Here is a 25,313-nt window from a genome sequence, read left to right as displayed (position 1 = left end):
CTAATGGAAAAACGTCTCCTCTTTGTAATTCCTATGTGAGTTTATTTGGAAAACAGCCGGGACTAAGAAATATGAGTTACTTATTACCATGATACACACCTGTGCACACAAGCTGGCAGGAGAAAGGACGAAATATTAATCTCATTGAACCCGTATTTTAGCAATGAAACCTGGTAAATCCCGACACAGACGACGTTCACTTGCCTGCAGTTTGTAAGAGAAGCGAATCCGAGGTGCGATCGGCAAGCGCCGTGAGATGGGAGAAGCGGAGCGCAATGTGGCCGTAAAGCAGCACGGATTGCTATGTACTCATTAAATACTCATTAATCAGCAGCTCGGCTTCCCCTCTGCGCTCTCTGACTTCAATATTGAAAACATTAAATATGTTTACCATCTAACTCAAAACAATATCCCGATAGAAAAATAAAAATTGTGTACTACTGTCCCACATAGACTAATACTAGCACCTTGCAGGCTCCATGAAGGAGGACAGTTCCTGCAGCTCCCCCGATGCGCATCGGGAGGCGGTTCACTCAGCCTGACGCTGTCCGCTCTCGGGCCACGTTTAGGTTTCCGCCGGTACGACCGTGTCTAAAAGGGAAGCTGCGCTGGGCAGGGCTGCTTAGTGGCTGGTCACGCTGCAGGTAATGACCTTAAACGCCCCATAATGTCACAGGGAGGTGGACCACCACAGCCCGTGAATGCAGGCAAACGGTGAAGGAAGGAGAGGCCGTCTGGGTTACTCTCCTTACATACCTCCTGTTGGCGCATCAGACATACTTAACTGGTACTCAGACAGACCGACCCTTTATGTCAAAACATATAAGACCACCTTTTTATCTTAGATCAAGTCACTGTGTTTTACATTTGAATATCAAGAGACTTTAACCTTACTACAAAAGTTGTTGACAATAAGCCTACAGACTATCTCACTGACTGGGGTTATTCTTAATTAAGGTGTTTATTTTACATAAACTCATCCTTTGTGAGTTCTATAGTCTATATTATAATTTTTAATTGTGTTGAATTAAGACCCATGCCAAGCATGCGAAAAATACCGTCTTTTGATACCCGACAAAATCTTAAAAGCAAAGTGTTAAAATTGCCTTTTCATTGAACGGTGGGAGAAAGTTCTATACAGGGAGAGAGATTATGTATAGGGTACTGATTTAAATACACAGAGAAAAAAATTTATGTAACATAAAAAGTTGCGATCTAAACGTAGTCCATGACATTAATCAATTCTGAATGCTCTTTTACCAAAAACAACAAGAATGTCCTTCTGTGTGTGACAACATCTTCAACATGTCAGTGAATTCAGAAAGGGATCCATTTCAACAGCAGTTCTCTCTTATTATGATAATGTATTAATGCTGACCCTTTAGTTAATTGTCTACACAGTAGCGGTGGGTACCTTTTGTTATGTTTTCCTGGGGGGAAGGGCAGAAGGAAAGGGATTAGAACTCTCCAGAACAGAATTCCGCAAGTACTATTAAACGCATATTTTTTGAAGAAAAATCCCTCTGAATTTATAAAGCATGTAGTGCAAAGAGGCACACATTGCTTCTTGGGAAAAAAGAGTAGGCGAATACTACCACAAATTATTACAATTTATAGCGGTGTGATTAAAACAGCAAATCAGATCACCCTGAAGAATCAAAACGATTTATGCAATGGAAATAAAGGCGTAATCGCGTTTATCAGAACGGATTGCGTTTAGGCAAATGCCGAATATCACGTGTGACAAAATACTATTTTTTAATTAAAGCAAAGATCGTCGTGTCGACTAAGAGGATCTCGTTCAAAATTCGTGGAATTTCCATATACACATTGTGAAGTGTTTGCACTCCGCAAAATGTCTGCGGTGAGACTATCGCCTGTTGCATCGCCCTCGCAGCGCAGCATTCAGACACTGAATTTCGCGCGTTAGCCGGAGATTGCGCTGCCATGGCAACCACATTAAACAGTACCTGTGAAAGAACAACATGGCGACGCCGGAGTGCAGCGCCGCGTTTCTCTGCAATATGCGCCCGACCATTAACTTTTCCCGGGTAGTCCTTCGTGCGTCCCTTGTGAGTCCCTAAGATTAATTGAGTTGGGGCTCTTGTTTTATGCACAAGCCGTCCGATCATTCTAGTACTTTCGCCCACTTCTAGTTAACTAACAAATAAACGAATTGCTAAGTAATCGAAACACAGAAAATACCACCAATTATACGTACAATTGAACGCAGGCAGAAGGGAAAGGGGATAATAGTGTTGAAGATGTGGCAACAAAACCGTGTACAGAAGTAAATGGATATGGCAATATTCCAGTAGCTGAACAGTAGAGTTTTTTGGCCGCGTACCTTCACATCCACTTTGCTTTTTGAACTTGATTCACCAACTGGAGTCGCTACTACCAGGTTTTTTTCTCCTCGATATGACTATGACCATTATCTCTACTAGGAAACGGTATTTTAAAAGTTACTTTTTGTTGCTTTTTTTGCAAAAAAAAAGTATTGTCACGTAGAATCAATAACGTGCTTTTTGATTATAGATCATGCTTTATGTTAATGTAAGTGCATCCCAAAAAAATAAATATGTCAGTGGGGAATTGAAATCTGTTTCTGATCGTGTTATATATGACAAAAGAAAGTGGAAAAAGTTTATGTCAAAAAATGTCGTTTGGGTTTGTATTACAATGTGGGTAATTTATTTCCTGTAAAAATCGTCACTTTAATTTAAATTCTCTAAATGACGCTGTCTGGCGAACCACGGACACGGAACTGTTCTCATGAACATTCTCGTGAACATTTAAATTAGCACTCAAGCTATTTCACTTTTTGTCTATACTAATCTTTAATTCTCTGCGCCCAAAAGATGAAAAGAATGGTTACACCAATCTTGACTTGAATTTTCAGGGTAACACTAGTAAAACAGCACATGCGAGGCTATCTTAAAAGATGCAAGTCCAACGTAAATTCCCACTGCACCAAACCAGCAACAAGATCAAACACAAACCATCCCATACAATAACACGTCGCCACTCTCCGGCGCAGAATCATGCATAGTGAGGTTGAATTTGGAGTCAAATCACAGAATTAAGGACATAAATATAATTAATGATATAGAAAAGAATTTAACGAGTGCAAAGCTATACACATAAACCCACATTTTAACACTCGGGTTTGTGCAAGTATGTGTTAAACCAGCCAGTTGCCAAGAAAATTCACGGACTGGTTTGTGTGACTGAACAAGATCCATCCATCCACGCATACACCCAAACATCCAGCTGTACATCTTCGATTACAGCTCACCCAGACAGGCCTTCATGTTGTGCAGCTAGGAAATTAATAAGGGTCATTTATGCCAAAGTTATAAGATAAATATCACGAATAACAGAAATCCGGCGTGCAAGCAAATCTGTTTTGAAATTATGTATTTTTAAAATAAAAATTTAAAAGAAACATTTTTAAATGTTATTAAAAAGTTGCGTTTCTCAACAATTAACCACAGTACGAAAATACCCAATAATGTTTAGAAATTTGGAGTTAAATTTATGTTTAAGGAAATAAGGGAAATTATAAAAACTGAATATAGGACGAATTAGTCAAAACTTAATTCATTTTATTCAGGCGTATTTATTATGTAAAAACTTTCGAAACTTTTAAATACAATTGAGCTAAATTATTATTTTTTTGCGCAAACTGACTTACTAAAAGCGTAACGGCTTATAAAGTGCGCAGTTCTGCACAAAATCTAACTGGATTAATTTAGCGAGCCGACGTGCATTAATACACAAGTAATATATTTAAAGTATATTTAAGATGAGATAAGATAAGTGACTGAGTGAGAACAAACCAAAACGAGAGTGACACATTTCAGTTTGTTTAATTTTGCATATTACGCCGGAGTGTCGCCATTTGGAGTGAGCAGGCGTGCGTTTTAGCTCGGAGACGGAATAAACAGGGTCCAAATTGACCGGAGCTGCCCGCCTTTACTGGGGGGAGTTAATCTGATGCTGGTGCACCCCCTCCGAGTGGGGAAGACGCTGGCATTCAGGCTGCTGCGGAGCTGAAAGAGGCGCCGCACCTTTGCGCAGCGGCCGCTCTTCAGCTGGAAGGTCTCCCTCTCCGTGCACAAAGGCAGCTGCCGGCGCGGACCGCGGACCGGCGCTCGCAGGCGTAAGAAGCCATCCGCACCGTCGGGACGCTGACTCCGCACCGCCGATCACAATTTTAGGCTCCCGATTGAGCGGCCCGCGCAGGTAAGGACTCGGCGAGCGGCTTTGCCGGGAGTGAAGGCGCGGGGCCCGAGTCGCGTTGAAAGGGCGACCCGATTCCTCTGCCTTGCTTTCCCGAGCGTGGTTGTTTTTTTTTTTGCAGAAAATGGCGTCATCGCTGTCTTGTACTCTGCCTCCACAAGGAGGGGAAACACGCCGTTTTCCGAAGCTAAAAATCGCCCGCCGGCCTCCGGATTAGATGCTTCGCTTGTCGGGGGTGGGAGCCGGCGCACGTTTCGGCCGTCGCCCGGCGTTTATACGCGACTTTGTGCGAAATCGCAGCCCGTGGAAAGACGCGCAAAAGCCGGAAGGGTCACCGGAGCTGTGCGCCAAGCTCCGTCTTGGAAAAGGTGCCACGGAGTCGCAAAGCGCAACATTTTTACACTTGAAATTTCGCCGTTACTGGGGTAGTTGGGGGAATAACGCGGGCCGTAAGTTTATAAGACGGATCGATTAACGGCATTTGACGAGAAGCCGCCGCTGGCCGGGCTCGCATTTCTGGGTATGTGGACATGCTCTTTGTATGTCTTTTCTTCGGCTCAGCCCGCTTTTGCGCCACACTCCCTGCCATGCAGCAATCTGTAAAAGGGGCCTCTTTTTACGCTTTGAAAGGTGCGTTTTGTACTTGGCTTTTCCTTTGATCAAGTTAATCTGGCCCTTTGTGGTCCAAAATAGGGGCGTTTTGGGGACTGACAATATAACCGTGTAAAGGAGATTTCAGGGGATAATGGGGCGATGCAAATCGTGCCATGAGAACGGTAAACTGTTTTGCCGTAGGTTTCCAGAAAAGAAAAGGTCGGAATAAGATTCCCATTTGGCTAGCCGGGGTGAAGTTAACACAAAACCGGCCTCTGTAGCTGCGCAACGAAGGTCCCGCTTTGCGCATATTCACGGGCGCCCGAGCGGTCCGCAGCTACTTCGCGGAGACGTATTTATATACATATTTTAGCCGCTGGTTAGCCCACTTAAAGCCGATTGTGTGCATGTTTTTTGGGTAGAGCGATGCCGGCGGCCTGTCCCGCGAGTTGAGCGGAGTTAGATGGGGAGTTGGACGGCACACCGCTTCCCCAGCCCGCTACGCCGTGTGACCGCGCAGCGCAGCACCGCGCACGCAGCTCCCATCGGGCTACATTAAAAGCACGCGGATCGGAGACCTGCGTCCCTCCCACCGGAGGACAAACACCTCGGCTGGGGGAACGAGTCAGCTTGTGCAAAAGTGGAGTCATCGGACCGCACGTACTTGGGCCCACCGGGTTACCGGCCAGGATGCAGATGTTCCACATGGTGCCTCCCAGTGCTGTTTGTCGTCTACATCCTGCTGGGGGGGTTGGGGATAGCATCATCCGAAGTGCAGATTCGGGCCGAAAATCTTTGGGGGGGGGGGATAAGGAGTAAAGCCATTAGGTGGGTACTCGGCGTGCCGATGCAGACTCCGGCGGGGCAGCTTGGCTGCGCCTTTCCAGCTTGCGGTCCTAAACGCGCCCGCATCTAGCGGCCCTGTAGCGGGGTGTCCGGCTATATGCATGCGGCTGATGCAGTCAAGCGTCCAAAATAGACACCGGTGACTCTAAATGAAAAAGTGCACATCTCGCCTTACCCTGGTCGGTCACATCTGAACCGCACTATGATGTCGATCTGTGGGAATGATGGTTTTGATCAGATCAGGGTGAACCCATGGAGGCAACGAGTGCGTGTGCTATAGAGGTGTGTACCAGGAAAGTCGGACTTCGTGGTGGTATCTATTATTGTGGTATTCAAATAAGCTGATCACATCGGCCTAGTTTAGAGCGGTAGTCAGGAAACGAGACACCGCGTGAATGCAGACATAAACACACCAGCAATTTAAATATAAAACACCGTAACATATCTCTTATGTAGGAATTACATCGCAGTAAGGCATGAACATGCCAAATCTGTTTGATTTAATACCAGGGTCACTGTTATCAGTATTGATCTTGAGAGGTATCCCAAAGACTGAGCTGTAACACTGCTCCACATTCATAAACGGAATGCTTCAAAACAGTGTTATTCTATATAGGGAAAGTTTGGGCCCAGGTTTGTGGTTTGTCATCTGAAGAATATGCAGTGCTTTAAAGTTTATATAGTTTAAAGCTTTACTGCATGTAGACTTGAATTTCACAAATTCCAAGTGGTACCTGCATGGTTCCTCAGGGAGAGCCCTTTGATGTCATGCTGCAGTCATACTGCATCTTCACTTTGCTTGTGTGGAAATTTGCTGGTATCAGACTAAAGCGTCATCAATTTAGATCAGGGGTGGGCAATCTTATCCAGAAAGGGCTGTTGCATATACAGGTTTTCACTGTAACTCTTTAATTAGGTCACTAATTAGAGGACTAATTGGCTGAAGAGTCCTCACATCTGGGTTTGAACAGCTGACCTAAAGGTTATCCCAAAAACCCGCATACACACTGGCCCTTTCAGACGAGATTGCCCACCCCTGATGTAGATGGGCTGAACCAATTAAATTCAATACATTCAGTAGGCTCTTTTGTATTTATTTATTTATTTATTTATTTTTTGCATTTTGTACATCTAATTTTAACAGTGTCCAAGCCCTTTGAATCTGTGCTCCTCATCTACAGATCCCTTCATTTATTCTTTGCTCTGTGACACTTGGTGCCCTGTACAGAATACGATTGGCAGGGTTTACTGGCCAATGAAATCACCCCAGGCCTTTTAAGTGACTGGGCTTTGTTGGGCTATTGACTGTTACTGGCAGGAAGAGGAATGTTGGCTTACTGTGACTGTTGGAAGGTATTGTACAGTATGTGTGACTTTTGTATGGCTTGTGAAGTGATTTCTTGGTGTTTGCAGCCTTCCTGCAGACATCGGTTGGTGTGTGACCTAAGTGAGGTGCTGCTTTATAGAAAGCAGGCCCATTATCAGTGGGGTTTCATCTTTCTTGAAGGAATGGCTGCTTTTGTCTCTGACTTCATGGAACTGCCAGTCAGGAAGTTGTCATTGATTAGCTGACGAGCTGTGGCATTGCTTGTGGTTTTGAGCAGGGAAATGACATCCTGTGCTCTCCCCAAGACATCAGGAAGTGAACTTAAAGGAAGTCATAACGCTAAATTGACTAGCATAGATATCATAAAAACTAATACCTTGGTATAAAAGTCCTACAAATGATCATTTAGCCCTTGTTAGACATGCGGCCCCGTGAAGCACTGGAGCAGCCTGGCGGGTACGTGGTACTGACCACAAAGGAAAGCGCTGCTGTTTGTTTTTTCTGTGATGTGTCTCATGCACTCTGACGGTGAAGCTTCTGCTCCAAGGGCTGGTGTGATGTAACGTTCTTCCAGGACCCGAACTTCTGTTTGCCGAGAACGTGGAACGTATTGCTGAGGTGCTGTTGTGCGAACTGAGAGTTTCTCTCTTATTAATTTTCAGGTGTTACTACAAAAAATGTACACCCCCAAAGGTAATTTTGGTCTTTGGCTGTCTGTCAGCTGCTGTAAGGTAGTAAGGGTCACTGCATCGGTAGATCTTGCTAAATACAGATTTCCCATTTTATCAGTCAGACTCTACCATGTGAATTTCCTAACAACTCTGAGCTTGAATTAACTGTGATTTTCTTTGTAATCAGATGACACTTCTATGAAAGGCTGGACTGTTGCTCCATTCCATTTACCTTGGAAGTCAAAAGCCAAAGCTGGGAATGACGTCGCACCCTAGTTAACCACATTCCAGTACAACTAGCCAGGTTAGCTGTTAGTAATTCCAATTCTAGCCAGATTCATTGCTAGGCATTAACAGTTATGCATTGCATAATACTACAACATTAATTACGTGATGTTTGTATTTATAAATATCGCGCAAATGCCGTGGCAACATGTCCACAGATAGCGGTTGGATAGTACTAATTTAAGACAAGACAAAAGTACAGTATGAACAGTGAAGTACTACAACTTTTTACTGTTGATGCACAGAGTAGCCATCTTCAGTTCTGTCGTCGAGGTTGCTCTGACTTTACAGGTTGGACATCTGACTTCGGGGGCGTTGTAGTTGAAATTTCCAGTTAGTAACTCAGAAATTCCAACTTTCCAGTTCAAATGGAATGTGCCATGTAAAATCACTCTGCCAAGTCTGGCATTTGAACTGGAAATCTTCTGATCACAGGCATGGCCCCCTAACCCACTGAGCTACACGGTGAAGTGGTGTTCAGGCCACTGGGGGTCCTACTGCCATTCTTACCAAATGTGCAGATATATGGAATCATTAATTCACAAGTTTATCCACACAAATGGTTGTTAGAAGTATATATGGGGGGGGGAGACAAATTTGTCCTCGAACAAATTTAGGAGCAGAACTGGAAATCTGACATTGTCCTCTTGATTTTCATGAAAACCAGTACAGTGAAGCAGATGTGACTGCAAAGGTAGGCCTGGGAGGAGGTACAGCAGCATCCTCTCCTCCCAGCCAGCTGAGGACCGTAAGTGATGTCAGTCGCTGCCTGAATTGGCGCAGCCCGGGTTCTGAATCGATTGTGACACACGTGCAACATAACAGGAAGTGTAGCCAGCGGCATGCTGTAAACGCATGAAGGAGTATCATCTGATCGAGGCTGCGGGGTGCGGCCGGTGAGGGGAGGGGCAGGGCTTACCCTTTCAAATGCGATTTCATCGGGCGCTTCTCTTATCTTCGCCTGCCGTTGACTTGATGCAGGGGATTTTGAGCCCCAAAATAGCTATCACACATGACGAGTTAACTGGGAACTGCAGAAAGGTGCAGTGATTGCAGTCTTGGTGTCCTGGGAGGCAGACCTGCCATTGGCTACTTTTGAAAATGGTGTTCTCATGCCCGTGACCCCAGCTCTACACGATAACTGGCATTGAGGGCTCCGTCTTTCCGTTCTCGGTGTCTTGGCGAAATGCTCTCTTCCTTGGTGTGAATGAGGACAACTGAATATCAGTCTACATGTCGTACGAAAATAGTTCCTCTGGAAAAATAAGGGGCTAATGGTGCCGTTATAGAAGTAATGGAGGAGGAACCTGAGAGCTTATTTTGACCAGTAGAATAACTTGAGCTGGCAGGAATGTGCGCAATGGTTACCTCAGGCAGACTGGTAACGGCAGCATCTGCTTTGGCCTTTCAGAACCAGGGTGGATTTGGGTCCAAAATTCCAGGGACTTTTTTTGTTCTCCCCCCGCCCCCCCCGGAGGTGGTCAGGCAGGTGTTGGGCTGACGTGAGCTGTGGTCTCTTGGGAAGAAGGAATGAGGAGACAAATGCTGGGAGCCTCCCTAAAGTTAAAGTGCCGTGAAACACAAAATAAACTTTCTTTGCGGAAGAGTGGAGTCAGATTTACAGATTTGAAGACACCGGGAAGCGCTGTCCTATAACGTGTTTATATATCTGGCTGGGTCTGTTGTCCTTTCTCTTTGTCCATCCTTCATCTCTCACTGCGACGTTCAGAGGCATGTTGGAAACTTTTTTTTTTGTTTTATTTCGAACATTAAGATGGTCCAGTTAAGATGTTTCTGACTTTGAGATGATTTTCACTAGAGCTCAGTGATTCCTCTCCAGATCTGCTGTTCCTGATTGCATCTCTCCTTCTCATGCTGAGAAGGCCAGAGGCTCCCAGCCAGGGTTACCATGAGTGGCAATGCTCTGTCCACGTGTCTGATCCACGTGTCCCCATACCAAACTGTCTGGCACAGTGACACCCCTGGCAGGGTACGGTAGCCTGAATCTCACCATTACAGGCTTGGATTCTCAGTAAAAGACGAGCTCATGGTCAGTTCTTCATGGAAAAATGAATTTCATTAGCGTGAACTTTAGCACTCCTCTCCCGTTTGCGTGTTTAGAGCGCCATCTACTGCCCTCTCGCTATACTGAAATACAAAGTTGTTCGTGAAATGAAGCGTCAGAGGAAGTCTGTGATCAGCTCAAATGGAGAGCTAAAGTTTAGGCCGTGATGGTCACAGTGTGACTGAGGGCTTATCACCTCTCTAAACAGTGACTTTGAAAAAGCAAAAACATACAACGTGAAGGTGCACAGAGTGACTGAAGTCAGTGAAACTGGAGACACCAAACGGTTTCCTGTCTACTCGCCTCTACCAACAGGCTCAGGGATTCTCCAAAATGATATGCAGCTTTCAGAAAATGCAGCCCCCCCCCCACCGAAGGGTGACATCAATCTACATGTGACCTGTGGGACTTTTGTATTAATAGAGCGAAACGTTAACTTGTGTAGCAGAGCTGACTGACTGCACACTTTCTGCTTTTCCAGGTCACTGCGAGGAGGAGTATGGAGAAACCGCACTCTGCTCTGAGGAAGACCCCTCACCTGCGGAAGCAGGTACCGGAGCCACCCCGCCCTGCCCCGCCCCCAGTCTCTGAGGAGGCCGCCTGATTGGCTGCCTGCAGCATCCACGCCTCCTTAAAGGCGCAGCGCTTGGGGAACCCGTGGGAGACGCCAGCCGTTAATTGCGCGTCGATTGCTTATGGCCCGTTAAGCACTGGGGAGGTTGTGCTCAGTGACGCAGACGTCATGGTAATCCTTGGTATTTTTTTCAGCTTGGACAGGCACAGTAGGGTAGGCACTCATTGAAGGGGCGGGCAGAGTTTGAGGACTGCGTTTGCGATTGTTGGGGCCAGGTTAGTGAGGTCAGAGGAGAGGAGGAACCAGCCATAATCAGGGCTGACCGAGGCCCACCTGCCTGTTGGGGGCTGTCAGGGCTGACCGAGGCCCACCTGCCTGTTGGGGGCTGTCAGGGCTGACCGAGGCCCACCTGCCTGTTGGGGGCTGTCAGGGCTGACCGAGGCCCACCTGCCTTTTGGGGGCTGTCAGGGCTGACCGAGGCCCACCTGCCTTTTGGGGGCTGTCAGTGACCCCTCTTGCTGCTTCCTTGGTTCAGCAGATCAGCAGGATGGACTGGGAAGTAGGGGAGCCCAAGGCCAAACTGCAGAAGACCCCGACCAAGGACCAGTGCTGCCAGACAGAGCAGCAGCATGAGGATGGCGAGGCCACAGTGCCCGGCACAGACGCCGACGTGGGGCTCAAACCACCAGGTGACCTTTACCCTTTACGCGCTGTGCGTGTTCGCTGTTGTGTAGCTTCCCACGTGTTAACAGGCCTGAAATTAGAGCCGTGAGGTTTTTCTTTGGCTGCTTTCACCGTGTGACATCACTACAAGTGAAAATTCCTCCAGTTACTCCACTTTCTGCAGCACTTGTTCCCGCCTACTTCCTGTCACATGACACTAAAACTCCAATGCCAGCACTGACCTGTGAATGTTTTATATTAGATTCCAGATTGTCCCTTCTGTGAATGTACTGCTACCCCAGCAGTGAAATGAAATTGCTGCTGCACCAGACTTTGCAATAAGAGATGGAAGGATATCAAAATAAGTACTTAGAATTAGAAATGGATAAAAAGTTGCAAGAAAAGCTAAAAGAGAATACAAGTACAGTGAATGAAGTAAATTTTTCACTGTAATTATTCAATATGTAATATAAAGGTAAAGTTATACTACAGCTCAGATTTCAGCTCAGCCAAGACTGAAAATACCCAGCACCTGCTTGAATGTGTCATGGCTATGTTTGTGTGTGACCTGTAGGGGGCGACAGTACAGAAGCTTGGAGTGTCCTGGGACACTCGGGTCTTTTCGTCTCCTAATGGTGCTGTCGCCTGCACTGTAGGCTGTGGGGTCCCATTAGTCTATGTAGCTGAGTGTAGCTTGCTGTTGTGTTCATCCTCTTGATTTAGGCGCCTGTTTAGGGCCCTGGATCATGTGACCTGGCCAGCGGTTTGAACCCTGTAAATACAGCCAACTGCATGGCGCCCTCTACAGCTCACACAGTGTCATCAGAATCAGGTTTATTTGGCCAAGTATGTTCACATAAGTGTGGTCATGGTATAGAGGGAGAGAAGTGGTGGAGAGAGCAGACGTCCCTGGAGGCCCCCTGCTGACTGCGTGGGGGCTGCATGTGCGCTTCTCACTCATCACCTGCAGCTTCTTGTCTCTTAGGAAGTTGGTGATCCAATAACAGGTGGGGGTGGGCCACAGAGGTCCATTCATGGGTGTGGGATGGGTACATATCTAATTATGGGGGGGGGGCACCAAGATCCAATGACAGGTGGGATGGGCCACAGAGATCCAGTCACAGGAGTGGGATGGGTACATATCTAATTACCGGGGGGGGGGGCACCGAGATCCAATGACATGTGGGGGTGGTACAGATCTAATGACAGGTGGGGGTGGTACAGATCTAATGACAGGTGGGGGTGGTACAGATCTAATGACAGGTGGGGGTGGTACAGATCTAATGACAGGTGGGGGTGGTACAGATCTAATGACAGGTGGGGGTGGTACAGATCTAATGACAGGTGGGATGGGCCAGAGACCCGGGCGTGGAATGGGCCACTGATTTAATTACAGGTGAGGGGGGGGGGGGCACAGAAATCCAGTGACAGGTGGGGTGGGCCAGAGAGGCCCAATGACATGTAGACATGCCCATGTTGACTGATCGCTCGGTAGGCAAACTGAAGCGGGGTCAGTAGGATGGATGTGATGTCCTTCAGGGGGGTCTAAGTCAGTCTTTCCAAGGTCTTCATGACCACATATGTCAGAGCAACAAGCCTGTAGTCACTCAGTCATTTTATGCAAGATGTTTTGGCAATTGGCTTATGATGGAATTTTCTAGTGATCTTAGTGAAGATGGAAGTTAGTTGATCAGCAAATGCTTTTGCGTAGGACAGTGAGATACAGTCTGGGCCTGGTTTCTCCTTGGTCCGGAAGAGTGCTCACAGGTCTGCTTCACAGTTCTTCAGTGTAAATTATCTGGACAGTAAACATTAGATAAGCAGGTATCCCTGCACTTGGTACAAGTATCCTACCTATACTCTTTCTTGGTTGACCTTTGTTCTGGGAAAGGTGCGGCCATCTACTGGACATGCCTAGTCAGTTTCCCTGCATACATCATCCACTACACAGACACCATCTGTAACCGTCTGGTGCAAACCCCTGACGACGAAATTTACGTCAGCGTGCCCTGTGTGTGACCAAAAGTGCACACGAAAAGTGAATTATGAAGATGTTGATGTAAGATGTGACGGTGTCCATGAGCTCATCCAGGTTCAAATGCACTCTAGTCAGTGCAGTCAAACCAAGCCTGACTGGTGCATCTTATAGCATTGACCGCAGATGTAGAAGATTGACATTTCTGCCTGTAGGGTGGGAGAAGATGAATAAACGGCACAGTAGGTCTGCTTAACGCTAGCAGTGGTCCGGCGTGTTACTGTCTCTGGGCTCTTGATGTGCCGTTTGAATCTTAGGCAGTTCTTATCTCTGGTTTGCTCTGTTGAAGTCACCAAGATAATTAGCAGGGAAGTTGGGTATTTCTGCTCCAAGCTGGCGATAGATACAGTTACAGTGCCTCACGCACACAGGCTCGCGCTGAGACGTAAACGCTGACCAGGTGCTTCAGCCCTCTCACATCAATGCCCCAATCCTCATTTATATAAAACCCCCTTCTGTCTCTCTGTGTTTTTTCACTCTGTAAAGCTTTGAAACCCGTCAGATGTAATGTGGTGTCTGGTATGGATTCACAGAGCCAGGTTTATGTGAAGTAGGTGGCGGCACAGAGCAAAAAGCCCCTAGTGAAAAGTTCGTTTTGCTGAGAAGTAGGAGTCTGTCCATTTTGCCGCGGAGAGGCAGAGTTGAAGGCGGAGTCCGAAAGCCTGGCTGACTGAGCTGGAGGAGCGCGGCTCGCTTCCCCTCCTATGTCTCCCGCGGAGAGCCAGGGCTCCTCCGGCTATAATGTGCAGGAAACCTCTCCATTCGTGAGGGATCTGACATCTGAGCCGTCGGGGTGGATTGCCGGATGCACAGCAGTGCTTCCCTGGTAAACCTGATGTTAGTCGGATTTGAAGCGACGGTGTAGATAACACAGGTTTACAGTGTTTTTGTTTCCTGTATGATTTTTGATGCGTGAGATTGATGTTGTGATGCTGATCACAGAAATGCCTTCAGCATTTTTACGTCACATAAGGATTATGAGAAATGGGCAATTTTGTTATTGTAAAATGTTTAAAATATTTCACATAACAAGGCTGTCTTATGCACTTTATAATGTTGATTTAAGAAATGTGCTGAGGGGTGTAAAGGACTAAGCGTCTCTTGCCAGAGTTTAGAGCCTGTAACATGTTTGGACGTGCTGAGGCAGGGTGCTGTTCTGTCTGATACGGAAAAGCGATGTCAGGGCCGGAGGAATCCCAGTGTGCTGTTCTGTCTGATACGGAAAAGCGATGTCAGGGCAGGAGGAATCCCAGTGTGCTGTTCTGTCTGATACGGAAAAGCGATGTCAGGGCCGGAGGAATCCCAGTGTGCTGTTCTGTCTGATACGGAAAAGCGATGTCAGGGCAGGAGGAATCCCAGTGTGCTGTTCTGTCTGATACGGAAAAGCGATGTCAGGGCCGGAGGAATCCCAGTGTGCTGGCTGACTTCCGCTGGACCCTTAAGAGGGACGTTCCTGAGGCCAAGAACAGCAGGAAATCACACACTTCTACCTTGAAGATGAGTCACGTCCATCATGCGCATATACTGTAAATATACATGCAGCGTAAGGTTTACTTATGTCACTCCACATGTTTGTGTGATGGTAGATTCTGATTAGATATTTTAATTAGGCACAAACAGCACTGTAAGGTTCCCCTTTTATGATTTGTGTAGCAAAAAGAAAGTAAACGTTTTGTTTGGTGTAAAAAACAAAGTGCTGGAGAGCACTGAAGTAGGGATGCACCGGTACTGATACCAGCATCGAGTATCGGGCCGACACTGTACTCGTATACTGATACTCATAAATATTGATACCGAGGACCGGTACCACTTAATTGCAACGTTAGAGTGTGAGGTCTGTTCCGCTAAAATGCCAAGAGGAGGAAGGGGCAGCTCCCCCAAACGACACGCCGCAGTGCGGAGTACACGGAATTCGCTAATCCTAGCAGAGAAAGACCGCAACAACAAACTTTAGCGCAAATTATGGAAAAGCGAGAGAAAATGCAACCGAAACATTATTTATATCTAACATTAAATAATAGGAGCGCGAGCTCGCGAGACGAGGCGATATTTTAACAATATTTTAAGGAAAACTTCAAACAGGAAATATATAGCTGGAAGACAGCCTTTTATTTGATTAGCGTTTTTGTCTTTTAAATTAAATAATGCAGATTTATGGTGAAATGTGTTAATCACCATCATCATATGCAGTAATGAACAGAACAAATATCTAGCACCATAAAATATTTAACCACAAACTCAAATGACAGGTTTCTCTCCTATTTGACTTTTCGATTGAACATAAAATAGAATATAAGTAAAACAAATAAATATAAATCCTATTTCTAATGTGTTCTTCACCGGTGCAGTGGATTTAAGTAAAGAGCTCTGATGATGCAAATGGCTCTGCACAGTAGTAGCATTAGCCTCTGTGTACAGTGTTATTTCCCTACAGTGCTTACAGGCGGTTCGTGTTTCGTCCGTCACCCTTTCGCCGTTTATACCCAAAATGCTGCCACACCAGAGATGTAAAAGTGTTTTGGGCGTCTGCGGTAATTTCGTCAGACGCCGACATGCTTACAGCAGCTGATTTTCAGCGCCTTCGCGAGACCACTTTTCACTCCGGAATCTTGTCATGTTGTAATATCGGCGTTACACCCCTATTAAATAAGTTTAGTTATTTAATGTTAGTTGTAACTAACCCTTCATGTTCAGTCACAATTATAAGTAGCGGACCAGTCACAGCTCCTGCGGTCCGGGTCGCTGCGAGGTATAGATACATTTCAGTAGATAGTCACTGTCCGTTTTTATTACCTTATAGGTTATATAATAAATGTACAACTGTCAATTAGATGGTAATCTGTAGAGACATAAAAAGGGAAAAAAATGGTTATGAAGGAGGCAGCGTGTGTCTCAATGGGCTGAACCTGTGTGGCTGGGCGCCCCAACAGGTGGACAGCTTACACCAGGAAGAGCAAGGCGAGGCAGGCGTACAGACACAGCTTACACCAGGAAGAGCAAGGCGAGGCAGGCGTACAGACACAGCTTACACCAGGAAGAGCAAGGCGAGGCAGGCGTACAGACACAGCTTACACCAGGAAGAGCAAGGCGAGGCAGGCGTACAGACACAGCTTACACCAGGAAGAGCAAGGCGAGGCAGGCGTACAGACACAGCTTACACCAGGAAGAGCAAGGCGAGGCAGGCGTACAGACAGTGTCCCCCGGGATTAATAAAGTGTCAGTCATTATGATCATGCAATTTTAGTGATCAGTTTCAGCCAGACGGACGCGATCACTTTATCGGTTTCCACTGTACATATTGGCTAAATGTACCAAATTATACATGCATATATACAGTGTGTGTGTATGATATATATATATATATATATATATATATATATATATATATATATATATATATATATATAAAATATGCATATGCATGCTTTGTTTACTTAAGCCTGATGTTCACTTACACAAAAAAGAATGATCACAGCTTCTTCTACGCAGTGAGGCAAAGCCTACAACTTATTAATCACTGGTATCGGAGTGGTACTTGGTATCAGCCGATATCCAAAGCTGAGGTATCGGTATTGGAACTGAAAAAGTGGGATCGGTGGATCTCTGCACTGACGTATTGACTCGACGCAGCCACTCTCTGAGCGCCTTGCAGGCTATGAGTTAAAGTGAGTTTACAATGTTTCTGTGGGCTGGCAGTGGGAGCACATGGATTGTTTAATATTCAGGTTTATGAAAGGGCGTGACTGACCTGCAACACACAGGAGTGGTGCTGTGCTCCCACTGCGCATGTGGCTGCGCAGCTGCGCAGTCATTGTCTTGCCCCCTCCCACAGTGTAGGCAGCAGTCTGGGTGGGAGGGGGAGGTGATGGCTCAGTGTTGATTTTGGGGAATGTCATGGCTGTTCAGACCAATAGCTTTTGCCTTATTATTTATTACTCCTTTTAACTCGGATGACTCTCCCAGGTGTGTTGTGGTGACTTCCTGACACTGGAATCGGTGTCACGGCATGCAGCCGGAGGGGTGTTGGGTCAGTTGAAGTAAGAGCAACGTAGTGCTGCCTCTGCTCAAACACTGCCCCCCCCCCCTCGTTTCGTCCTGAGTGACATGCAGTGTCTGCTTGCCCGTCGCCATGGAAACTGTCTTGCAGCCAGTGATGCTGCTGATCCCGATCTCAGAAAAGGGACGCTGCCATACACCTCCACACCTGCTGGGGGCGACATGGCTTCTCAGTGTTTTGTTCTTGCATATCCTGCTTGTTGGAGTTGACACGAGAAGTTAGGGAACATGAAGGGAGAGTTAATTTGCTCCTCTGAGGTGCGGGCCGGCACACTGGAGCCTGTCACCCAGATCCTCTGCCAGGTGTATGACTGGTGACGCAGTGAAGCCGAACAGCTTCAGAAACGTGCGTCATGTTTTAGCAGGAGGTAACAGGGCATGCCTACCCTGCACTTCCCAGAGTGCTTGTGGGCTGCTTTGGTTTAACTCTTCTTTCCAGTTTGTCCCATATGAGTTCGGAGGTCATGAGACCAAGCAGGCCGGATCTTTTTATCTGCCCTAATAATAGTTACACGTGCAAGAAATTTTGTTAAAATTAATCACAGGACATCCATCCCAGGTCTCAGCAACTCTTTCACATAAACCCTGAGATGCAGAGTTTGCTTTGGTTTAACGCTTCTGTCCAGGTCAACCTCTGCTGGACTAAGGTCTTGATATGGGCAGGTCAGGTCAATAGTTCAAGCTGTCTTTCACATTGCCAGGTCTTGCACTCGAGGTGAGTTTTGGGTCGGTGTCCTGCTAATTAGCGCAGGATCGCCTGATGAGTAACGCCGATAGGATGAGATGCCTTTGAAGTACGCTGCGAGAGGAATTCTGTGGATTTGGTGAAGATCAGCTCTGCCACCAGCAAAGCAGCCCCAAGACTATGACACTGCCTCCACCATGTTCCACCGAATGTAGATGTGGAACTTTCCTGCTGGTGCCCTCTGTATCTTAGGGAAAACACGACAGCTAGACACACATACTTAGAATTCTGACTTGGTTCCTAAGACCGACTTCCATTTCCGCTAATAGATAACTTTGGGTAAGCACGGTTCCCACAGAGGTCCTAATAAAACAGGCTTGCTGTCAGACTGTCTGCCTGCTAAGATCTTCTTGCCTCTGCTGCTTCATTAGCACCCCAGTCAGGTTGGGTGGCTTCCTACTTTAATTTGCACAGTACTGTCGATTCCAGCCCTAAGTAAGCGTGACGGTGACGTAAGCTTGGAGTAAAATGATGATAAACACTGCACTTTGAGGCAGGGTGGTGAAGGCTGTGTGGAAGCCCTGTTTGAGGGCGTTAACAGAACGACTCGGCTTTGATTTCAGCGTTCTCCCTGGAGCCAGGTGACCCTCCACTCTTACAGCAGCAGCTTCAGACGTCCAAGTCTGGGATCCAGCAGATAATTGAATGCTTCCGCTCAGGTAGGCAGGCTCTTCTGCAGTTATCCCATGATTCCGTCGGCCCTCAGCCTGGCAATTCCACAATGGCACCCCCTTGTGTTCGGCTCCACAGGAACGGCGCAGCTAAAGCACATCCTGCTGAGGGAGGTGGACACCATCTTTGAGTGTAAGCTCTGTCGCAGTCTTTTCCGCGGCTTGCCCAACCTCATCACTCACAAGGAGTTCTACTGCTTCCCCAGCATCCTGGACATCAATGGTCAGTTCAGATATCCTGCCTCCTCCCTTCCACTCCAAATTGGTTCATAAGCCAACTCTGAAGGTCACGATAAGTCTACCTGCCCCCTGTCTCCCCGTTGATCTCTGTCCCTACAGACCCGCCTTCAGACAACAAGCAGAGCAAGGCCATCAAGGAGCTTCTGGAGGCCATCTACCCAAGGAAGGACCAGCCCGAGTACGTGGTGAGGCTGGAGCCCATTGAGACCAACCAGAATGCCGTCTTCCAGTTCCTCTCCAGGGAGGACAATCAGGAGCCTGAGCCGGAGGCTGCCTGTCCCCCAGCCCCAGAGATCATTGCTGTCCAACCGACGGAGAGCCCACCAGGGGAGGTGGAAGAGCCGGCTGAGCCAGAGGCCCAGGAGGAGCCACCTTGCGAGAAAGAGGAGTCTCCTGCGCAAGAGGAGGTAGAGCTGGTGCCTCAAAGGGAGGAAAATCAGGAGGAGGAGGAGGAGGAGGAGGAAGCCATCACCGGTGGGGTGGATGGTGTGAGGATCTCCTGCTGCCTTTGTGGGAAGGAGTTCAATTCACGGCGGGGTGTGAGGAGGCATTGCCGCAAGGCGCACGAGAGTAAGCTGGAGGAGCTGCGCAAGTTCACCGAGACTCGCACACTGCCCCTCAGCCTGCTGTCCATGGTGAAACGCCGGCCCCGCCGGGCCCCGGGGGCCGCTGGCCGCAGCTGCCCCATGTGCCAGAAGTCATTCGCCACCAAGGCCAACGTGCGGCGCCATTTCGACGAAGTGCACCGTGGCCTCCGGCGTGACACCATCACACCTGACATCGCGACACGGCCCGGCCAACCGCTGTCGCTAGACGTGCCCATTACCACCACGCGCCGCCACAAGGTGGCATCAGAATTCAGCCTCTCGGGCTGCCGCTGCCTGTTGTGCCATAGGAAGTACAGCTCACAGGTCATGCTCAAGCGACACATGCGTATCGTCCACAAGATCCACACTCTGGAGAATGGGCCCGGACCCAGCCCCGGAGTCAAGGTGAAGCAAGAGGCTCTGGAACGCAGTGACGTTGAGGTCCGGGTACCTCCGGGTGGACCCCCTGTCGCCCCGGAGATGGAGAAGAAGCCAGCAGGCATAAAGAAGAAACCCAAAAAGGAAGGAGAGGGCCCCAAAGCCCGCAGGTCCAAACTGGCAGTGGGCTTCGACTTTCGGCAGCTCTACTGCAAGCTCTGCAAGCGGCAGTTCACATCCAGGCAGAACCTGACGAAGCACATTGAGCTGCACACCGATGGCACCGAGATCTACATCAAGTTTTACTGCTGCCCCATCTGCAGCTACGAGTCACGGCGCAAGCGCGATGTCATCCGGCACATCACCGTGGTGCACAAGAAGTCATCCCGCTACTTGGCCAAGATTGTGCCCACGCTGGAGACGAGGGCGGTCAAGAAGCCGGCCGAGCTGGTGCTGAACAGTGCCACACGCCGGGGCCCGCATAGGGAGGATGCCGAGGAACGACACGACCCTCCCCCGGCACCTCCCGCTGCCGCCAATTTCCCCGCTGGCCGTAGGCAGGACGGCCAGCAGGGCGGCGCCGAGCTGAAGGTCACCAAGAACTTTGTGCTGCACACGTGTGACGTATGTGGGCGCGCCTTCGCCAAAAAGCTCTACCTGGAGTCACACAAGCGCAGTCACCGCGCCAACAGCGGTCTCACGCCGGGAGACGACGGCCGAGCCAAAGGGCGCAGCACGCGCTCCAAAGCCTTACTCTGGTGAGCACCCCCTGCAGTCCGATGTGCATGTACGCCGGTGTGAAAGCCGCATATCTGACTGTTTTGGCTGTGTTGACCTACTGTGTATGGAATACGCCATCCTCCCGTGTACTGAGTGTGTTTGATGTCTAATTGACCAATGAAAAGATGTTTTATGAAGTCATATATTTACTAGTATTTCTTCGTACTAGTTAACATTTGTATTCATGATGGGCGTTTGTATAGATTATATAGCTAGTTTGAACAACATTGGCTTAACAGCTAGTTAAAATGAATTGTGGATATGAAGCGGGATTAATTTGTATGCTGTTGGCACCATTGGAGATGCCTGTTTATCATCGGGCAGCAACAGAGTGTTGTTGACATCACTGTTTTCAATCATGTGAGAGCGACTCCGGTTCGGCCTGCATCGTCCCTGGCAGGTGTGTCGGCACAGGGCAGCCAGAAGACTGGCCTGCAGGTTCTGATTGCTAGCCGAGGTTTGCTGGAGTTACCTAATGCCCTGTCATCTCTGCTTGTGTGAGTGAGTGACGTGTGAGTGCGCCATGAACAAACCCTGAAGCTTGGTGTAACAGCACCTGGTGTCATCTCTTGCTCTCTCTCTCTCGCTCTCTCGTCCCCCCCCCCCCCCCCAGATCCCCACATGACTCGCACTGGATTCTCAAACAGAAGAAAAATATCAGCAACCGAGGAAGCCACTCGCCATATAAGGAGGGGATGGATGGATGGATGGATGGAATGTTTGGGACTGAATACGAGGCGATGGATAACTTCTCGAGTGCTGGTTGAATTAATAGGCAGAATCCAGCGTCCTACGATACAGATATTAATGAAGTAGCATTCCAGATGGATCCATGCACTGCAAGTCTGATAGAATCATGTCATTTTAACTTTAGAGCTATATGACAACCGGGCTGTAACGTCAACATTGTGGAATTCCTTTGTAGAGTAAGCATTAGTGCAGTAGTGTCACCCCAGAGTCCTGAATGTATGTGCTGTGTGTATAAATGGTCACGGCTGTGAGACCTGCGCCTCAGCATCTGGGGAGGGGAGGGGAGGGGAGGGGAGGGGGGACCAAGCTTGTTAGCATGAGCTTTTAGTGGTCAGAAACCCTCGACAGGCCGTGGATCAGCGCGAGTGCTCTGAGCCAGTAGCAGAGCAAACACATGGCCTCCCATCTTGACTGGCAGCTCTGTGGTCCAATCTTTTTCCAGAATTGGTTTTCCTTGGCCAATGGCAGAGGCACACTAGCCTGTGCCCAGTGGGTGGGAGGTATTTCGATTGTGGGCAACCTCTGTGAATTTTGGGATTCTCCACAAGTGCTAAAGGAAGTATACAGACTGAAATGTATTGAATATGGATTGGGCATTGAAACTGTGGGCTTTGAATAGAACTGCAGAAGTGTATGTCCTCCAATCAGACAAATGCGAAAGATTTATTTAACTGTACAAAATGATTATTTTTTTAAAAGAGGGAAATATTCTGGTAGAGGTTTTATTTTGGATTTCAGAAGGTGTTGACCAGGGTCGTGGTCAGAAGTCTATTTATGTGAACTAATATGGCAGCACTTGGTTTGAAGCATCTATATTTTTACCTTCAGATGTTACCCTGTAAATATCATATCCCCCTCGAAAGCTTTACCACTGAATCTAAGCAGTACTTACCAGGTGTGTAAGGGGAGGTCTGATCTCTCTTAGATTGGGAGTTTTGTGTGACTTGCAGGGAGTTAAGGCACGTGTAAGGGAACTTTTGTGTGTGTGTGTGTGTGTGTGTGTGTGTGTGTGTGTGTGCTGACTCTGCTTGGTCTTCATGATATTTGTCTCGTATCTGTTCATCTGTTCATATCGAAGAATCTGCAGTATCCATTATTTCCCAGCTTATTCCTGGAAGAGAGAAGCCTGGTTTGTTTTTACTTTCTCTCTTCGGACAGAGAACTGAAGACACGATCATAAACTGCTGGGTCTGTTTTACTAGTTGTGACCTTCCTTTGATCAGCGAGTCAGACTTCAATATTCTCCTCTAATTAAATCCCATTCCTACTGAATTCCTGTTTAACATGACATGAAATAACCTGGAAATGTTTAAGCAACGAAACGCCACTTGGATTTTTCAGTCCGTGCTATGGAAGAGATCTGTGATCGAACCTTACGATGAAATGTAGCTTGATGGTGTCAGGTGAGTGTGTGTGAAGAACATGGTATCGTGACCGGACCTCGGAGATCCTTCTGGTCACGCCTCTCTCCCCATGTCCTACAAACCCACATCGCCGTTGGCTGGTGGAAGTTCCCTACTCCGGCTGCTATGAGGTGGAGCATGTTTTAAACATGTCAGAAGCGCATTCTTTCCACTCCGGTGGTGTCAGGTCAGGTCCATGGTGTTTGGAAACTTTCACTTTTATGTTTCACTCATCTGGCTTCCCCCAAATGTACCCTCAGTTCTCACACCATTGGAATCTTTCATTTTTATTTAAAACTGCTTGAGAGTCTCCAATTAGAGCAGAGAAAGTCTAGTCCTTCTGTCCTGTACTACTAAACCAATGTAACTAATGGGAAAGAAGTCATAGATTGTTGCTTGTTACTGTCTAGATGAATGTAATTTGCTGGATGCACTGTTTGTCAATAATAAACTAAAAGGCTGTCAGCTGTGATTTATCATTCATGACCTTAAAATTTGCCGTTTTGTCCACTTAGGACCTGGGTGGGTGAAGGGGCATGGTTGCCTAAATGGGTTTCAGAGGTTTTCAGGATGAATGGCTGCTTGATGTTTCAGCGCTGTGAACATTTTATGTTAAGTGTAATTTGATTGGAGCTGTGTGTTAATGCAGCATGTTCAGCCTCTCAAACCGACAGTCATTGGTTTGTTTTAACGTGGTTTCTCAGGAAGTCTTCAGTTCTCTCATGATTGAATGAGGCTTGTTTTTTTGCACCATAGGCCCCGGTTTTGAGTCTTCATTTAAGTCTCCTTTGTGGCTGATGTACAGTGGTCATATATCCTCCCCGAGTCCTAAACATGATTACATGACTGAACCAAAAACGCTTCGTTACATGCTGTTTTTAGTAATTGAGCAGAATGAGCTCAGGCCAGGATTTAAACAGAAATTGTTCTCCCTAGAAGACGATCACTCACTTATTTAAAAGCATCGATTATATTTTTTTCCTCAATCACTGCAACATCACAGAAGGAAGATTGCACATGGTGGATGGAGCTCCAAATGAAGAGGGGAGAAAGTGCCCGTTGTGTGCTGGACTACCTCTTCAACCTCAGAGTTTGTGGGAATTTGCTCAAGCAGTCTACATGTGCTTTGTGGACATGGAAAAAGCATACGATTGTGTTCCCTTGGGGTCCTGTGGGACTATAGGGTATGGGATCCACTGTTGTGGGGCTGGGATGGGATATCAGTGCCTCCATATCTGAGGCCATGGTTCCCGACCGGGAAAAGGGTGGATCGCCCTCTACTGGTGGAGGATGAGCTACTGCCTCAAGAGGAGAAGTTCACATATCTGGGGTGCTGCTCACGAGAGGAAAGAAGGGAGCGCGAGATTGGCAAGAAAAAGCTTTCAATGTCGATCAACGTTCCTACCCTTACCTATGGTCATGAGCTCTGAGTAGTGACTGAAAGAATGAGATCGCAGATACAAGCGGCAGAAATTAGTTTCCTCCGCAGGGTGTCTGGCCTCAGCCTTCCTTGTACTTCTCTGTACTTGGCTAATAAAAATTTCTGATTTATCAAGAGCTTTAAGCATGAACAATGATGAAAGGTGCTGATAATGTGGATGTAAATGTAAACCAAAGGCTTTATTCAAAACAAACTTTCTGACATCTGCATCACTCAGTATTTCTTTTTTGTAATGTGTGCAAACCCTAACTGGAACAATCACTGCATGTAACATTCCTGTCTTCCTTTTTGTGTGTTTACATGCCGTGTTTATATCCTAACAAGTAAACGAAATTACGAAGTCTGGGATACTGACACTGAGGAGGCCCTGCTGTACTTCCTGTAGACGGCTTTTTATAAGCTAAACAAATATCTAACTCATAGTGCAGTAAACAACTGAAAGCAGAAACCCAAATTCATCACAAACGACGCATTTACAAGCTGCCCAGTTTGCTGTTTGAGATTCTTAATAAAACTTACATGCCGAAACTAGCATTTTAAATTCGTTTGTTGCGTGAGACAAAAAAACATTTCAGTGTTTTTGTTACAATGCTGAAGTGCCTAGGCTGAAGTGGGGCTATTACAGTTACGTGCCGTAAATTGTCCCAGGAAACAAAACGTACCAGTTAGAAGCCTTCATTTGCAGCTTCTGGCTGTTCACCGGCATGTGATCCCCCCCGATACAGGCTGACACGCACACGGCTGGATGGATGGCTCAGTGCTGCATGTTCCACCTGTGCTGATCTATGGGCGATTTTCCACCGCAAAAAGTACGGTACTTTCCCTTTTCCATTGACTTCCGGTCGAGTACCTGTACCGAAAGTGCCAAGCCAGCTGGGGTACTTTGGTACTTGGGTACTTTGGGGTGGGACTGGCAAACGTATTTGCTGTCGATTGGTTATGCAAATAGCCTGCCGC

General features: G+C 47.4%; 1 protein-coding gene across 9 annotated transcripts; it reads left to right on the top strand.

The window, feature by feature from the left end:
* Positions 1–3,887: 3,887 nt before the first annotated feature.
* On the top strand, positions 3,888–23,380 carry znf800a (zinc finger protein 800a). 9 transcript variants are annotated; one of them, XM_049024350.1, is made up of 7 exons: positions 3,889–4,248; positions 10,515–10,583; positions 11,143–11,296; positions 18,670–18,765; positions 18,857–19,000; positions 19,117–20,740; positions 21,376–23,380. In XM_049024350.1, coding segments are annotated over exons 2-7 (2,070 nt in total). In that variant the 5' UTR covers positions 3,889–4,248; positions 10,515–10,532; the 3' UTR covers positions 21,377–23,380. The 9 variants fall into 9 exon arrangements, with proteins under 9 accessions (XP_048880317.1, XP_048880265.1, XP_048880307.1 ...); XM_049024363.1 differs by lacking the exons at positions 3,889–4,248; positions 21,376–23,380 and adding exons at positions 4,279–4,613; positions 7,871–7,987 and having other exon boundaries at positions 11,146–11,296; positions 19,117–20,744; XM_049024327.1 differs by lacking the exons at positions 3,889–4,248; positions 21,376–23,380 and adding exons at positions 4,279–4,613; positions 7,871–7,987 and having other exon boundaries at positions 19,117–20,744.
* The last annotated feature ends 1,933 nt before the right edge of the window (positions 23,381–25,313 follow it).

This window comes from Brienomyrus brachyistius, chromosome 1, assembly GCF_023856365.1.
Source record: "Brienomyrus brachyistius isolate T26 chromosome 1, BBRACH_0.4, whole genome shotgun sequence".
Lineage (NCBI taxonomy): Eukaryota > Metazoa > Chordata > Actinopteri > Osteoglossiformes > Mormyridae > Brienomyrus > Brienomyrus brachyistius.
This window is presented reverse-complemented; position numbering and strand designations above follow the sequence as displayed.